General features: G+C 38.9%; 1 protein-coding gene across 8 annotated transcripts in view; it reads right to left on the reverse strand.

Annotated features, from left to right (window-relative positions):
- Positions 1-649: 649 nt before the first annotated feature.
- angel2 (angel homolog 2 (Drosophila)) overlaps positions 650-18902 on the reverse strand; it is a 42601-nt gene continuing 24348 nt past the window's right edge. For all 8 annotated transcript variants that reach the window (XM_059648569.1, XM_059648570.1, XM_059648565.1 and 5 more), the window contains 6 exons: positions 10693-10762; positions 9240-9658; positions 7529-7658; positions 7210-7288; positions 4519-4682; positions 650-939 (listed from right to left, as the gene is read on the reverse strand). In XM_059648569.1, the coding sequence (XP_059504552.1) occupies positions 791-939; positions 4519-4682; positions 7210-7288; positions 7529-7658; positions 9240-9658; positions 10693-10762 (1011 nt within the window). In that variant the 3' untranslated portion in view covers positions 650-790. The remainder of the gene's footprint in view (positions 940-4518; positions 4683-7209; positions 7289-7528; positions 7659-9239; positions 9659-10692; positions 10763-18902) is intronic.

Consider the following 18902-nt stretch of genomic DNA (forward strand, 5'->3'; position numbering starts at 1 on the left):
GTATTATGGCATTAATCTACAGAAATCTCCTTTTGTTGATTCCCTACTTAAGGGTTTCTACTGCAATTCATTATTGAAGCACCATATCCAAATTGTGCTGTAAGTATTTGGTCGGAACCATCTGAGTTAAAGTTTGAACGGAATCGTTAAATAGAGGTGGGGGGGGTGGGTGAAAGAAAAGATTCATGATACAGAATGATGAATTAGTAAGGCAACTTGCAGTTTCCACTGATTTTACTCCGTCTCATCCACATTATCCCTGTTCCAATTTGAGTACTATTCACTCCTTCATCCAAACGCAGATTTGTAATATTGAATACATCTCCCCTCCCTCCACCAGTTGTTCCCAAGTTTCATTCTGCATAGTTCCACAAAAATCCCGCTTTTAGCCTCAACCTGTAAAAGTCTTTGCCCTACATCCCATTTGCCAGCTGGATCCCGTGTCTTTGGTATTTTCCTTTCACCCTTGCTCTCTGCCTAGTTTCAAACCAAGAAACTCTTTCTTTGCTCTTCCCAAATAACTTTTCCCATCTTTTAGGCACAATGAAAGGCATCCCTCTAACATGTTGAATTATTGAATTTTGTATTCAACAACCGCAAAATTTTACAGTATTATTACACAAGTGTTTATAAAAGGTAAAAAATAGACTTATTATTTCCAGCTTTCAGACAGAAGTTTATCAAAAGTGAAAAATGATACACAATTTTTCTTCTACCCCACAATGTATAATTTTGGATCAGATAGTGAACAGGTGCAGAAGGAAGGAATCATCAAGCAGCTTTGATCGTATCAAAGTTTATGTCTGAATTTTGCTAACAAAGGCAGGTGATCAGACGAATTGTTTTCATTGGGCAATCTATTTACAGTCCATAGATCTTGTTCAGTAAGTAGTGCAAGTTTTCCAAGAAGCTGCAAGGAACCAACATGGGGAGCTCCTCCTATAGAAATAATAAAATGATATTACAGCCTTTTAGATTTCCAGGGATATTTCCAGATAAAGGCAATACTAAAAGAGAATCATAAAACTGAATGATATAAAGCACATAATTTTCAAAACTGCACTGGACATCTGAAAAAGAAAATCCCCATGAAAATTTTTGATTGAAATTCTGGCAATATGGCAGGTCTGCCAACATTCCTTCCTTTATTGACAGCAAAAGTCATGGTCTCTGTGATATCCAAGAAAGGGAGAATGCGGACAAGGAAAAACTTATTCTGAAAACTCAATGCCATTTTATTGTCAGGAAGTCAAATGAGACTGATTTTTAATTACGGTGCCCATCTTACTGGTCTACAATTTGTCTGATGGCTCAACTGAGCTGCCAGAATTATTTTTATGGTCAGAGATAATTTTATTTGGTTAATTAAGGTTTAAATACTCAAGTGTTGTAGATGAAGAGATGGGAGACGGGAATATTACACATCTTCTCTGTCCAGCCTAGAGTTAAACCTTAAGAAGGTAGGAAAAACATTATTTTTGAGATGCTAGGAGAAGCATCTGTGCTGCACTTGGACACCTCAAAAATCAGTGGCATCAGGGACTACTGGTTTAGCAATTTTGCAACAACTAAAAATGTAGAAGTTTGTGTTAACAAGAAGAGATGCTTTTTCCAGAACACTTGGTACTGCAAAATTTAAAACATGAATTAGTGATTGGAAATTTCAATGTACAATCAACCATTAACAGCTTTCTATACCAAGATCAGAAGGTGCTAGATTAAAATTATATTTCAGTATTACTTTTGGATCATGACAGTAACTTTTAAATGCTGCAAGTTTTTAACACCCGCTTCCTTCTGAGCTAGGTTTCTTCTCCAGAGTGAAGGTTTGCACATTTTTTTTTAGTAAAAGGGCCTTGCAGCTCTGGTGGGTTTCCAATCTGTCACTGCAATGATATAGCAGTGTTTCAATTTTTAGGCCAATGGTGGCATTAGCCACCTGCCCTAGGTACACAAGTAACCTCATTCCACTCGATCCCCACATTTTTGACATAAGGACCTTCTTTTTGTGTCTTCGTAAGGAGAAAGAACTGTATCTTAGAAAACAAGAATTTATCAGGATAGTTGCATAATTTCACAGTAAGGAATACAATACATATTATGGGCTGTTTTTTCCAGCTGTGAGTTCCTGCAGTGTGTAGAGGATCAGGGGCCTGAGAAGTTCTTTACAAGTGAAGCTGACTTATTGTAACTGAGCAGGTTGAAACTGCAATCAAATTATTGAAGCACATGACAAAGTTTGCCACTGCTCTCCCCAGTACAGGCTGCCTGTTTTCTGTAGTAAGTAAACCCAGTTAATTTTCTTGCAGTAGTTGCACTGAGCTGAGAGTTATAAATTGATAAATTAGAGACATTTCCAAGTGAATCATCAGTCCGTACTTCTTAGAAATCAGTGGAAGCTTCTAAAGATGACTGAACACCAACAGCCTGCCTCACTGCAGGGGACTGTCTTACCATCAGAATCAGGAAGCACAGGCTACTGAACTGACTTTCTGCTTGTTCTCTACCTCGACGAATAGGGTTCGTGTGTGGAATGGGAGGGGATGATAGAGTTTGAGAGGTTTAGAGTTTTAGTTAGTCATGTTACGTGCGAATGGTTACCATTGGTTCATTTGTAACCATGGTCTAATTACTTTTATTAAATATTAATTCTTGTTTGGTACAGGAACCTGGTCCACACTATCTATTAACTGTAGACTGGGAATCAGGTGAATTGGAGTACTGTATGTACCCTAAAAAATTTTAACATTTGCTACAATTTTGGAAATAGCAGGGCTCCAATTATAGTAAGCTAGCCCAGTGGGTCATAATAATGACAATGCTTGTATCTTATGTTGGCAGATCAATATTTTCAGAATTTTGATCCCTATGTGTCATGCCCACTAAACTTCTGAGATTCTCTCCCTCAGTGCCTTTAAATAGTTATTTTCTGAACACCCTCATGTCCCCACTGAGCTCACCTTTGTTAGAAGTTGGTATCCTTTTAAAACTGAATTTATTTAGTATTTTCTTGCAGCACGAGACTTTATGTAACTGCTGCTGCAACAGTTACTACTCCTCGCCAAACAAAGACAATTGTTACTAAATGAGGATAAAAAAAGGTAACAATAACACCGATGAAAGCTCCATTTCCCTAGCTTTATCCTGGCCCTGAAGACTACCTGTGTTCAGGAGACAGCAAGAGCTGCTGATGCTTGAAGTAGGAATCAATACAGTGTGGAGCTGGAGGAACACAGCAGGTCAGGCAGCATCAGAGGAGCAGGAAAGTTGATGTCTTGGGTCAGGACTTTTAGGAAAGTCAATATTTCAGGATGAAAGGTCCTGACCCAAAACATCAACTTTCCTGTTCCTCTGATGCTGCCTGACCTGCTGTGTTCCCCCAGCTCCACATAAGATTGACTACCTGTGATCAAAATGTTTGACATCCAGCCCTGGTTAAGGAATGAAGACACCAAAGTGGGCATCACAGCTACTAGCATAGACTTTTATCTTTTACCAATTCAGTTTCCTGCTCCGTCCTAACTTTGCCTAAAATTCCTCCACCCCAAACTCTCTATTATACTGACTTTGCCCCTTCACCTTGTTCCACTATTTGGGAACTATATCTTAAGCTGCTTTGGGTCTAAACTCTCCTAATTCTTCCTCAAATCCCTCCTGCTTAGCATTTTCCCCACCTCTTCAAAAAAGAATATTTCTGCTTAACTAGGCTCTTCTCCTAACTCTGGTTAGTGCTCATTTTTGTTTAATTCCACATGTTTTGTGATATCTTTCAAATCAAAAGTGCTATACAGATTCATGTTACTCTGTAATACTCTTCTATTAAATGCCATACTCCAAATTGTTTACAAAAGGTACCTAGACTGAATCGTTGGCAGTTTCCATCATAAAAGTGGAAACATGATTTATAATGAAAAATCTGAAAAAAGAAAGCAAGGTTCTGCAAACATCAATTGACATTAAAACAATATTGTTTTATCACAAACATATTTAAGCGAATCTCTTAAAGGGAAGTATGGACAATACCATTGCATATAAATGTTCCCATTGATCTTGTGGTCTTTATAAAGTACATGTTCTTGATTAATAAGGATTTAGATAACATCTCTGAGCAGGCTGATGAGAAGATATTTCACATTTTTAGAGAAGGTGGGATTTGAACCTGGACCTCCTGGTTCAGAGGTAGGGGCACAACCACTACACTATTTCAGTTCTCACGTCCTTGCTTGATATTACTGTTTAATTTGGTAAATTTGCGGTAATAACATGACAGTTATTAAAAGAAAATGAGTGCAAAGACTTCTTGCACACCATGTCTTCTAAGCAGCAGAATTAACTGATTTTCTGCTTCCTTGCTTTGGGAAGAGATTTGCAATAAGCAAGTTAAATCAATTCAATTTAGAGAACACAGCTCTGTTTCCATTTTAACACAGATATTAAGACCATCTGATTGCTTCTTTTTCATGTAGTTTTGTAACAGATTCTGGAAAAAAAAACACATTAGTTGCTGGTTTCAGTTACCTGAGTTTGCAGAGGTACTATGCTCTGTTGTTGAATAAAAAATATAATCCACAGTGACAGCGGATCTGGAATGACAGGTGGTGACTTCAGCTTTACCAGTGCCTGCTATATAATGGGAGTACACAGACATTAGCCGGAAGTTGTGTTGGATAGCAGAGGAAATCCTGCAAAAATCAACAGAATGCATTGTTGGTTGCAACTGTCTGATTAATTAAAGACAAGTATATTAATTGTAATCAGACCAGGCAAAGATAGCACACCTCTTCTTTCCCCATTGCTAACTGTTGTACTATACATCATTTACTTAATATTCACCTTTACTAAAGTTTGAAGAGATCAATGAGATCTTCAGTTCAGACTTGTCAATGACGAGGAATCTCCCTCAAAGATGTCCCCTTTCCTACTCTTGATGCCTTTCCTTTTCTAGTTGCTTTAAATCCCTTACATCCTCTGAAACCCAACCTGTACAAGAAAATAAAACTCTTGCGCCTTGACACTACTTCCATGAAACTAAATCTTCCTGTCCTTATTTCCATGCTGTTTGACACTGTGAATAGATACCTCTACTCGGGTAATGGTACTGATGCCTTGGCTGTTGGGAATGCCATAGCTTCACATTCTCAAGCTAAGAGTTCAGTCTGCTTCAGGCCTCATTTGCACTGTACCTGACCCTCCTTTAACAACTAAAAACTGATTTTAAAGTTATAGTCAGTTCTACTAAACATATGTTCCAGCAAAGTGACTTGGCTATAACGTGACTAACGAATAGGGGAATGCTATTTCTAAAATGCAAACTTGTGTTGGCTATAATGTGATTCCATTAGTGCAGGGGGAGTACACATCGACATCGCACGATCATTTCACGGGCTTTGTCCTGAAAATGCACAATGTTAGCGCCAATACAGTCTCTGTGTCAGCATCACATGATCATTTCACAGACTTTGTTGTGAAGCGCTTTTTGTGAGAGGTACAGTACTGTGATTTTTGGGTTTTTTTGCAAATTCTGCCATGTTACCCTCAAAACTGCGAGGACAACGTGACCAGAATGTTAGTTAGAAGCATCCCGGTGATAAAATTGTGCATGGTGAACATGAAAGAAAAGCTCTAACACTGGAAGAGAAGTGAGATAATATAAAGTGTTTTGAGCGTATTGAGAGAACATGTAATATAGTTCATGTAATAGGAATAAAGGAGCCTACTTTCTGCACCATTAGAGACAATGCAGAAAAGATTAAAGCAAGCTGTAGAGCTGGAACAAGTCTGAGTGCCAGCAAATCTGAGAGGTCATGGACAAAGGAACTTGGGGAAATGGAGTGGCTTCCATGTGTGTGAATAGAAGATCAAATGGAAAAACAATCTGGGACCACCTTTCTCACTATAATAGAAAATCTTATCAATTTTTGAAGACCTAACAAAAAAAACTGACAATCCTACAGATGTGCCTGTTTTTAGTGCTAGCTGTGGTTGGTTTGCTGGTTTTAAGAACTGCTACGCTTTTCATAACATAAAGTTATGTGACAAAGCTGCCAGTGCAAACGAGGAGCATGCAACGGCATTTCCTCCCATAGTAAAAAAATTAATTGATGAATAAGGCTACAGTTTAGATCAAATTTTCAATTTGGCAGAGACAGGTTTATACTGGAAGAGAATGTCATCAAGAACCTACATTTCCAACAATGAAGCACACTCTCCAGGCTTTAAGGTGACAAAGGACTGCATGACTATGCTGCTGGGAGCCAATGCCAGTGGAGACTTAAAGCATAAGCCTGTGGTTGTGTACTACTCTGCCAACCCACAAGCCTTGAAAGGTTACCTTAAGTCCACACCAGGCATCTACTTTAGGTCAAGCAAAAGAGGTTGCATCATTTTTTCTAATCTTATTACTGATGTTTTGGAAGATGTTTTTAGAAAGTACTGCAGCAAAAAAAAAAATTTGATTTTCAGATTCTCCTCATCCTATACAATGCACCAAGCCATCCTCCCACTATTGGGCGAACTTTTTGAAAACACCAAAGTGCTATTTCTACCCCAAACACAACTTTCTTCCAAGATAATGAAATGTGAGGCTGGATGAACACAGCAGGCCCAGCAGCGTCTCAGGAGCACAAAAGCTGAGATGCTGCTGGGCCTGCTGTGTTCATCCAGCCTCACATTTTATTCTCTTGGATTCTCCAGCATCTGCAGTTCCCATTATCACTATCGCAACTTTCTTCCAGGCTGTTTTTAAAGCTTATTATTTAAGGCACATGTTTAAGAGGCTGATTGCAGCACTGAGGGGGATAAGGACAGAGTTCTTCAATTCTGGAAGAGTTCTAGCCTCAAGAATGCAACTGCATTATTGAGGAGGCCTGAGGTGATGCCAGTAAGGACTGTTTGCATGCAGTTTAGTGGAAGCTTCTCCCAGATTTTTTTCAAGATTTTAAAACCTTTGGTGGTCTGTCCCTAACCCTGCTTTTCCCAAAGGCCCTGTTATTTCCATAGCACAACTTTCTATAAAGCAATGTTGTGCAGGAAAGCAACTATTGCATTATAGCAGAACCAACTCTAGTCTGGACCCAGTTTTAAAAAATTCTGAAATACAGAGCAACCTTTCTTTGCTAATATTACATGAAGTAGACTGAATGTTAATAAAATGTGTTTCATAAGAAATTATTTAACAATGAATAATTCTGTATTCCTAAATTAACTTACTCTTCATCCAGATGAGAATTCTTCTGACTTGTGGCATCCTTTGATTCTTCATAACTGTCCTTAGTGTCCGAAGGTTTTTCTTTAAATTACATAGGAAATGTTACTGGAGTTAAGAACCATGCTAATGTTAGACAAATTTGCCAATACTGGCAGCAAATTTCTTAAACTACTGTAAACTCAATGTTTAAACCAAACTTCCTATGAAATCCATTTAAAAGAGGCATATCATCACATAAAACATCAAAAATAACGATAGGCTTATAATCATACATCTCAAATGGCAGTTTGACATTAGCACGAAGAAATTTGGAAATCATACCTGCACCTTTTAGAATTTGCTGACATTTCAATGTTTCATATTGACAGGCTGGTGAAATTCCAAGACTTGGTGGCCAAAGTGGCTTTGTCAAAGCTCTCTGGCCCCTGTGGCTTTGCTCCTGACCTGACACCTACATAAAATATTGCAATTTATATAGTGTACCAAAACAAATTTCTCTAAAATATTGTTGACTATTTCCCCTCCCAATTCTGATTTCACTGGAGAAGTCTGTTGTTGATTTATAATCAGAGAATACACAGGGGGAGAGGATGCATAAAATCTGCAACAAGAGCAAGGCTGCACAGATGCTATTAAATAGTCCTAATGCTTTATGACCAGATAAATGAATGATGCTGACTGAAATAAGGCAGACAACAGCAAACGTATTTTTAAATACATGCTGATACAATGGCTAGTATTTCAACAGAGGTTTTGATCATGGCTCTTTTTTGGAATATTAAGTGGCACTTTTGAATACCGGTGCCAGCTTGTACACGTGACATACAGCTTTATTTCACCTAAATCAGTAAAACATTCTATGTATTAGCTGAGCTGAAATGAAGTACACCCTAATATGCGGAAGTTTGAGCTGACATTGAATATCAAAGTCAAAGTGAGTGACGAAGTAGAGAATGACAATATCTGTAAAGGGAGAACTATTTATAATATCGGGGAACATGGAAATCAGGAGGAGATGAGACGGTATCAGCAATTTAATAGGAATAGGCTTGAAGAAAGAGACAACGGGTCTCAAGGACAAGATTAACTCTGAGTGGGCATGTTGAGAGACAGAAGAAAAGCTATAGAAAATGGTCAGATCAAGGACAGGAGAATGCATTAAGGAAGTTTGGCCCAGTAGGTTAATAGGATGGAGATGGACAGCACAGACAGCTGATCGGACTATCTCGATCTTAGTAACAAAATCATCCCTGAACTCCTTGCACTTGTTGGAGGTCAGGGTGGAGAGAACAGGAGAGAGGGATTTAAGAAGGTAGTTTGCAGCAGAGAAAACGAGTTTGGGGTTAACTCCGCATTCAGGACATCCTGGAAAAGTGAGCAGTTTTAGCAAATGAATGCAATAGTATTTTAAGTGACTCAATCTAATCTGCAATAGATGGCTGAGACAGTTGTCCACGGTATTCTTCCAACTCTGTATCCTTTGGATTTAAAGGCATAGAGGTAAAAACAATGACAAGGGATTCGATGATAGTGAGAGCGGGAAAGAAGTTCATTTTATTGGAAGTTTGCACTTATCTTTATAAAAATGTTATTTTCTCAATACTTTCAAATAAAAATGGTACAGGTAAGTTCATATTTTGAGTGTGTTTTTATATGGCCCTGATTTTACACATAAATTTGAAGTATCTGTGCAGGAAGAACTGTCTAATCCTCAAAACCATGAAACCTTTTCCTCTGCGTAACGTATCAGAAATTATCCAATATATATATTACGGCAACATTTTCAATTAGATATTAATTTAAGCTCCTTGGATATCATTAGTCAGAAACTTCTTTGTGATTGCAAAGTTTGTCTTCAATAAAGTCTAATATTTCCATTACAGCATGATGGTTAAACACAAGAGAACGTTAGAATCTTAAATTTCATTAAAGAGATTGGCATTGTTTCCTAATTTAAGAAGTATCAACCAAGCACTAAGCATCTTCCCATGTTAAAGTTTTGAAATGGTTTTCTTGAGATTATTGGCAGTACCTTTCCCATTGGAAGTCCATCATAAATCAGTTTCCCATTCCTAATGAAGTTGTATAATGGAGAATCAGGCACTGCGTTAAAGTCTCCGCACAGGATTATCGGCCAGTATCCACCTTTCCCATCAGATGCCAATTTGTTAATCTCAGCCAAGAGTATTGCAAGCTGCGCCAGCTTGATGTCTCCCCGTCGTGGATTATACAAGAGATGAGTGTTTGCCACACACAGAAGAGCAGCAGATTGTGAAAGAACTGGTTGCAGCAGCAGTACCAGTCCTATATTGTCTCTGTCCAGTACTTGAATCTTAGGACGATAGAATTCTACTGGACAAGTTGAGATAAGTGAAAATTTTGAGCGTTTAAAGCAAATAGCACAGCCGTCCCTCTTGTTTCCTGTTCGCATTTTGTACTCACAATGATAACCTGCAGAATAAATAAAGACAAAAATCATTTTCATGAACAAAATTGTCACCTGTCTACTAGGACCTGCTGGATTAAATTTAGAATACCAAATATATATAGCTGATTGCTTTAAGAAATACAATCTTTTATGAAGAAAAGAATGGAGCTGGGAGTTTGTAAGGTAGTTACATCAGCATTTCTAGCTGGATACAAGGCCAATTTGATTCACACTTACATGGAGATGGGTTTTGACAGGGAAGCAAGTCACAGAAGGCCATTGTAATACCAACAGGTTTTAAAAGTAAAGTCGCCCTTACCCTCACAGACAAGGCAGTCTGCAAAAACCTGGGGGAGAGGGAGAGAAAAGAAGGAGTGCAATTAGTTCTGCATCTTCAGCAGAAGAAATGTTGGCCTGTTCAGTAACCATGAAAAATGTGCACAGGAGCTTGCACTTGGAATGAGAAGACATTGTGTGAAGATTTAAATAAGACTGAAAATTGCCTAACTTGGCTAGAGGACATAATTTCCAATTTTTCTCTCACTGTGGAAGTCAGTTTGGGTATTAGAAATGATCAATTTGGAAAAGGAAAAAGAAGTAAAATTTGAGGAGCTAGTTCCTGGACAATGACATGGCCACTCAAGGGACAGAGTAAAATATAACTGTGAAGGGGGATTTTCTGTCAGTTAAAACGTAAATTGGAATTTTTTTCTGTAGAGTATAAGTTACCTGCTTAATGGCACTTTGGGATTATTTATTACAGCAAAAGTCTTAAAACTCGAAATCTTGTGTGATTCTTCCAGTCAGCCACTGGAAATTCTTCCTAAAGTTATCAGTCTTTATAAGGATTGTAACAATATTGAATTTCTCAAAGCAAAAGAAACTCAAAACATTTTTTCAATGTTCTTCAATCATACAAGTTTTTTTTAACATCTATCCATTTTAGACTCATTTTCTATTAGGCTTAGACTTCTGTAACTTATAAATTGAAGGACATTAAGCAGAAAATCAAAGTATTTGTCTTGAAGATTTCTGTAAAACATTCAATTGGTCTTACCCAGTGATTCCAATACTGGCTTCAACTGTTGCCTGTAGTGGTTGTTCTGAACTTCTTGTAAACATAAGATCTAGAAAAGGTCAATCAATGCAATATATCGTGATCTTCTGAAACAAATTTGTTTATCATACATTCATGGACAAAAGCAGTTAACATTGATGTATACAGCAACTGTTTTTTTGTTTAAAAGAAGGAAGCATTCCCATTGCCTGTGAAAGCTTCAGAGAAATTGATTCAGAGGTCATTACTTAGAAGCTTTACAGACTTCCTGTCACACTAGTAAAAATAATTGGTTACCATTTGCATTATGCAATTTTAATTAGCAATACCTGTTAATACAAATTACATACTCTCGAGATTTTAATCTTTAAATGATTTGGATTTTTCAAATATGTTTTAGGAAGCTTAGGAAGCCTAGTTTAACCAACTGTTAGGCTCACACAGAATATGATATCATCTGATGTTGATGACTAGTGTCATACATGGTTCCATATTTCAATGATGTATAAAGCCCAGCATCATGTCATTCCATATGACATCAAACTCATATATTGGCTTGTTTTGGTTTTAAAGAAGTGTGCTCTCGCTAAAACATAGGCTCACAGCTGTACAATTTATTTAACAATGAAACAGAAGTTTATTAACAAAAGAAAAATGATAAGACAGAGTGTAAGTATAATCCCACTAATCCCAAAACTGTCCATTATAAACTGAAATAAACAAAAATGTTTTTGTATAGTACTCAAAACACTACTATACTCATATAATACTCAAACCACAATCCCTGCATCTAGCACTTGGTACATTAAAGTCCCTTGTGACTTCAGTTTTTAGACCAGAACTGCAGGTAGCAACAAGAGGAAGCTATCACTCACTTGCTTAAACGTACTAGCTTTAGATAATTTCTTCAAGCTTTATCCCAACACTTCTCAGGCTAACAAAAACTCTAACTCTTCACTCTGAGGTAGCCTAGTTCACTATATAACCTTCCTTCTCAGGAGCACAGTGATGTCCTAGTGCTATGATTACTGAACTGTTAATCCAGTGACCTAGGAATATTCTGGAGACCTGGATTCGAATCCAACCACAACAGATGGTAGAATAATTAATTCTAGAATTAACAATCTAATGACGACCACTGCCGATTGTTGGAAAAACGCATCTGGTTCGCTCATGTCCTTTAGGGAAGGAAAGTGCCACCTTTATGTGGTCTGACATAAACTTGACTCCAGACCCACAGCAATGTAGTTGATTCATACCTACCCTCTGGGCAATTACAGATGGGCAATAAATGCTGGCCTAGTCAGTGGCACCCTCATTCTGTGAATGAATAAAAAAAATTACAGCCATCTATCCAAAGGACTTCATGGGACTGCTCCTCTCAAAGTAAAATCTGACATCCAAAAGGCTCCCCATCTAAGCTATGGGTGTTTAAAAATAACAGGTTCCATAAATCTCTTACAAACTATGAGGCTCCATTATTTACTGTCCTGGATTGCAAAACAAAGCCCCCACTGTGGTACACAAAATCCATTCACTCTAAGCTTAGGCCCCAAAAACTGTTTTAAAATAATTCACCGTGGCTACATAAACATTAAATTAGAATTATAATTAGAATGATTAATTTCAGACACACGGAAACACACCAGTTACTAACTCAAAAACTAGAGGAGTCCCATAGTTTACTTCACAATGTGAGTGTTGAGTTGGGGAGGGCAGCGAGTGTGTGTGAAGAGTTATGAATTAACCATGCAAGTAATTTAGCTTTCTTGCTCAACATGTATTTTCTATACAAAAAAGAAAGTAATGAGGCCTAAATGCTGTACAACTTGAGGTGCTGATCAGGTGTTGAAGTGAAATCTATACAATATTACTTTATAAATATGTAAATATATGAGGCTACCTATGAAAGTTATAAATTTAAATCTGGTTAAAAGATGCCAGGAGGCAATGAACAGCCTTTAACTGGCCTGCTTCTGAGAGATGATAACAGTAGCTTGCCATGCATATAACAATCTAAATTTGCATCTTTTACCACAGAAAACAAATACCTCTTAAGGCTTGAAATTGTTCCATGAGGCACAAAGGAAATGATTCAATAAGAAGAATGGAAAGAATTCTAAGCTCGAAAAACAAATGGGTTTCAATCAGGTGGCAAGTAAAATGTAAAAGGTTTCAAATCTACAATACCGCTCTTTGGCCTAATTCCCTTTCAGTTTTAATGGAGGTATGCGTGTGCAACATGCTCCTAGGAGGCTGCTTTTTCCTCATATAATATTTTAATTCAAGTTGTATACCTCGTATTTATGCTCTGTCCCAGCAAACAGTGGCTGATCAGATGTCACTGGGCAAATGAAACTCTGGAAAAATAAAGCAGAGATCCAAAGGGATTTGAGTATCCATGTACAAAGACATTAATGTGCCATGGGCACATTCAAAACATGATTTAAAATTCTAAAGGAACACCTAGTCTTGACTGTCATCTACTAATGCCTATATTTAGGCAAAGTGCTTGGAAACTGCACACTAGATGTTGACTTTAAAACTAAGAATTTGTACTTACTGTTCAAAACACTCCAAATGACATCAATTTAAATGGATACTCTTGTTCATATTAGCCTCACCCTGCATAGTTTGTGAACTGTAAGCATTTCCATTGGATAAGTAATTCTAGTAAGTGGTATATGACATTATTCAGAAAATTTACTTAAATCTTTCTTATGTGGATGGATTTTACATGAATCGGTAGATACTTGCTAACTGCCAGGTGTCCAACTGTGATTTGTTGTCAAAACTAAAATGGTCCTAAAATTGAATCAGAGATAATGGGAACTGCAGATGTTGGAGAATCCGAGATAACAAAAAGTGTGGAGCTGGATGAACACAGCAGGCCAAGCAGCATCTTTGGAGCACAAAAGCTGACGTTTCGGGCCTAGACCCTTCATCAGAAAAAGCGGGTGGAGAGAGGGTTCTGAAATAAATAGGGAGAGGGAGGCGGATCGAAGATGGAGAGAGGAGAAGACAGATAGAGAGGAGGCGGAGGTGGCGGAAAAGTTGCTCGATGTCCAAACGTGACTGGTATTCGTTGATGTGTGGGTGGAAGGGTACAAAGGTGAGCCCCTTGCTGAGGGCTGACCATTTGCCTTCAATCAGGGGGAGGTCTGGGGGGGATGGTGAAAATTTGGCATGGCATGTGAGAGGCAGTTCTGAGGATGGAAAGTCTGGAAGAAGAAAATTAAAGGTAAGATTTGATTACCATTTTGCAAGGTATCTCCCAGCTACGGACAGTTTGAATGAAAGGCTGTAGCGCCCAACTACAAACAAGGACACTTAAAAAGGAAGGGAAAGATTAAAATCAGAAGTGACACATATTTTGAATAGAAAATAAAGCACTGGTGCATTCTTGAAGAGATGCAGAAGTTGCAGAGAGGTAACAAAAGCTAGGAGAATAAGGGGTCAGGAGTGACATCAGTGGATTGAGGCAGGGGGAAGGGTGGTACCAAAGGACAAAGTAAGGGGTGGCACGATGGCTCAGTAGTTAGCACTGCTGCCTCACAGCACCAGGGACCTGGGTTCAATTCCAGCCTCAGGCGACTGTCTGTGTGGAGTTTGCATATTCTCCCAGTGTCTGTGTGGATTTCCCCAGGGTGCTCTGGTTTCCGCCCACAGTCCAAAAGTGTGCAGAGTAGGTAGATTGGCCATGCTAAACTGCCCATAGTGCCCAGGGATGTTTAGGTTAGATGGGTTAGGCATGGGAAATACAGGGGTAGGGTCTGGGTGGAACGCTCTTTAAAGGGGCAGTGTGGACTTGTTGGGCCAAATGGCCTGCTTCCACACTGCAGGAATTCTATGAAGTGCAGTAGATAGTTGAAGGAGGGGAAAGACACGAGTAGGGTTGGTGACAGGAGTAAGGCCTAAAAAAAATCTCAACTGTTCACACGGTCCAATGAACCCATTGATTCATGTGAAATTCATCCACTTTAGAAAGCTTCAAGTAAACTTTCTGAATAACGTCATACACTACCTATTTGCATTCCTGATCCAATGAAAGTGGTCTGCAATAAATAGCTTACAGTTCACAAACTATGCAAGCTGAAGCTAATTCGAACAAGAGTGTCCATTTAATCTGATGCCATTCGAAGTGCTTTGAACAGTAAATGCAAAATCTTAGTTTCAGTCAACTGTGAAGACTAGGTATTCCTTAGAATTTTAAATCAAGTTTTGAAATGTGTCCATGGCACATTAATGTCTTTGTACATAAATACTCAAATCCCTCTGCTTTAATCTTTCAGAGTTTTGAAAATGCTGTTAACCAGCTTTGATAGGTCCAAGATGATGAACTCACACTTAACTATTCTGAAATCAATATGCCACAGTTTTGCTGATTCTTTTAAGGAAGCCAAGATGAGAGTGGAAGTGTGGTAATGTCACTGTAATGGTAAGCCAGAGGCCATCCCAAAGCTGTAGAGGCAAAGGTTCAAATACTACAATGATAACTGGTAGAATGTAAATTTAATTAGTACAATTCAATAATTTGAGAAAATTCTGTAACTGAAAGCTAGTCCCAGTGATGGTGCCATTAAACGATCAATTGTCATAAAAACCCATGTGGTTCACTACTGTCTTTAACAGGCTACACCCGACTCCTACTGCCTAGTGATGGGGTTGTATCAACCTGCTACAGAAGTGTCAAAATGAAATAAAACCAAATAGACCAACTAGCATCAGCTTAAGCACTGGAAATGAGAATGGGGCACTTATGTCGATCCTGCAAAGTCCTCACTATCAATGTTGTGGAAGTGCTGGTGTTGAACTGGAGTGGACAAGGTTAGAAGTCACACACCAGGTTATAGTCCAAAAGGTTTATTTGAAATTATAAGCTTTTAGAGCACTGCTCCTTCATCAGATGAAGTGAAGAGAAGCACACAGGCACATAATTTATAGGCAGAGAGATCAAAAGATCATACACATTGTATGAGTGGACAGACTTCAGGCTGAATAATAAGTCTCTGCAGGTGATCAAAAGTGTCAGATGGTTTGAGTGAAGTGTCAACAGGTGACTAGCAAGTGATGACCTATAATCCGATTAAAAGAGGCAAGAGAGATAATTACAAAAATTAAAAATAAGGTGGTGCTGGAGACAACCACTTTATTTTTAATTTTTGGAATTATCTCTTCACCTCAATTAGTCAAATTATAAGTCATCCTTTCACTTGCTATTCAGCTGTTGACATTTTACTCACACCATCTGACACTTTTGATCACCTGCAGACAGTTATTATTCAGCCTGAATATAGTCCACTCATACAATGTATATGATCTTTTGATCTCTCTGCCTATAAATTATGTGCCTGTGTGCTTCTCTTCACTTCATCTGATGAAGGAGCACTGCTCTGAAAGCTTATAATTTCAAATAAACCTTTTGGACTATAACCTGGTGTTGGGTGACTTCTGACCTCCTTATCAACATCTAAGGGCTTGTGTCAAATTGAGAAGTGACCTAGAGGCTAGTCAAGCAACTGTCTTTCACACTCACTGTGACATGCTTTATAGTCAATATCCTAGACACCATCTCAGCGGTATTCATCCTGATTTTGAAATACATCATTCCTTCACTGTCACTGGGTCAAAATCCAGGAATTTGCTATGGGCATTGTGGGTCAACTACAGCACACAGACTGCAGTGGTTCAAAAAGGCAGCTCAGCAACAACTTCAAGATTAACTGGGACAGGCAATAAATGTTGGCCAGCCAGCGACACCAATGTCTCACCAGTGAATAAAAGGAATAGTCCAGGGGTAGTTCATTAATGAAGCTGAAGATGCCATTTAATGTCACAGGGAGATGGTTAAATCCCCATCTCCTGAGGATGGTCAGAGCCCAGCACTTGACTAGCAAGAATGTTACTTTTCACTTATGAGCCCAAACATGAATGTTGTCTCACTGCTTTTACATATGGACACAAACTGCTTCAGAGTATAAGGAGTTATAAATGTTACTGAATATTACCTCATCAGCTGTGAATTGTGTGTGATCTGTAGTAAATAATTCACCTGCAGCAATTACAAGACACGTCAGGATTGTGCAACTCAAAAACTATTCACCAGATTAAACTTTCACAGAATCAAAGATTTGTTAGGGTGAAAAGAAGGTAATTTTTCCCATTACGTTTGTTCCGACTATCTGACAATTTCGACTGCTGCCAAATTCCTGACATTTCCCCCTCTATACATTGTTTCTCACCCCATTAAATTACTCAGTTGAACCTGCCTCCAACATATTTCCAGGCAGTGCATTCCAGACCCGAACTATTTGCCGTACAAAAAGCAGCTTTGTCTCACTTCATGTTTACTTCATTTGCGAAACGCTTTAAAGAGGCTCCCAGTTTTCGATCCTCTTATGACCGGGGACTGTTTTTTCCTATCTACTCTATTCAGACATTTCATGATTCTGAAAGTTTCAATCTGATCTACTCTTAGCCTTCTCTTCTATCTATGTTCATACATTCGGCTTCTCATCCTTAGAACTTTTATTTCTTCCATCACAAGTGCAATGGGGCTGCAGTGTTTGTGATGCCACTGTGCTACTTGGAATATTAAATCTGACATGAACTATCCACAGCACTTCATTAATTTATGAAATACAGATCTTGGCATGAATATTCTGTAACTACGTGAATCATTTCAGTACCACCTGCATGGCTAAACACCAATACAAAGCTCACAACAGGCACTGACACTGTGCCTTTGCTGAACCAGATAGGCAAATTGTGAAAAACATATGTATTGAGTACTGACCAAGAAGAAAATCTTTTTTAAATAAGTTCTTCCTTGAAACTGAAACCAGGATGTTTCAGAAAGCATTTCCTTATGGCAGTATTGGAACAGACCTCTCAGATAAACTTTCTACAACATTGTGATTCTTTTCCATATGGTCACGGATTCCTAGAGGCAGCTCACTTTTGAGCCTGGGGCAAGGTTTTGGAGATATTTTTTCAGACTGCATCTTATACTTTTCTGGCAACATCAGCGTTGCTACAAAGTTTCTTGGAAGGTTCCTTACTGAAAAGCCTAGCAAATTTTCCCATAATATGTTAACAAATGTGCATTAATTACCTACTCTGTTTCTATGGAGTCTCTCATGTCTGATTGCTGCTGCAACATACCAAGTGTCGATTCCATAACAATTCACCACTAAACAGATGTCTTCCCAAAGACTGGCATCCTTTGCATTCATCCCATTTTTAAAAGGCTACTGTGCACCCAGGTAAGCACTAGCATTCTGAAGCTGCCCTCTCATTGACTGACAGAATCAGAACAGGACGGAAGAGGACAAGATGGTATTGTGCTTCACCAATCGGGACCTAGAGGTCATGACAAACAGTGGTCCAAAGCACAGATGTCCTCTTTGCAGAGAACTTGCAGAAAAGGGTGTGTTGTCATATGCTGCCAACCTAGTCTGAGTTTGCTACTTGGGTCAGCGATGTCTCCAGAGTGGAGGAATAGCCAGAGATGTAGAAAGAAGGTCTCTCCTGTTCTGCCTTCTCTGCACGACCAGGCTAAGTGCCAAACTCTCCTCTCTGCTACACAACACACGCTGTCACTACTACAACATCTAACAAATTCTTCCACTCTCACTATTGCATGCAACCTTCCCTCACTCGCTTCTGTTTGATGCTTCCAAACTCCCACACCATTAACCCATGCTGCCATGGTACTGCCCCTCAGTCTTTTACCCACATTGAACTATAATAGCCATGCCATCCACTGTAATCTCACTCATTGGTCCCTTGCTTCCCATCACAGGACAGGGCAGCCTTCCAAAGGCAGAGAGTCTGTGTACAGGTGGAGGAGTGACTGATATTCATGGCCTTACCATCTACAAGAGAAGAAACCTGGCTCTCAGAGGAGAAGACTGGGACCATACTGCGGGGATGCAGCAACATTCATATTCTGCCAAATGAGTGTATTACACTCCTCATTCCACTGCTACTTTCATATTAACTCTGCTGTCACTCTCAATCATTGCACATCACTTCTAACCACTGGTAGCAATGCCTTTTCACAGTTCATCTTACAGTTTCTGTTAGCCTGCTGTGGATCTCCACAGAGAAACACCAGCTTCTGCAAAAGTACCATCCTAAAACTCTCAAGACAAGAGTACCCAGGCCTGTGAGGAAGGATCAACAAAGCTGCCTTCTGCAACCCCCTA

This window comes from Stegostoma tigrinum, chromosome 9 (genome assembly GCF_030684315.1).
Source record: "Stegostoma tigrinum isolate sSteTig4 chromosome 9, sSteTig4.hap1, whole genome shotgun sequence".
In the NCBI taxonomy this organism is placed as follows: Eukaryota; Metazoa; Chordata; class Chondrichthyes; order Orectolobiformes; family Stegostomatidae; genus Stegostoma; species Stegostoma tigrinum.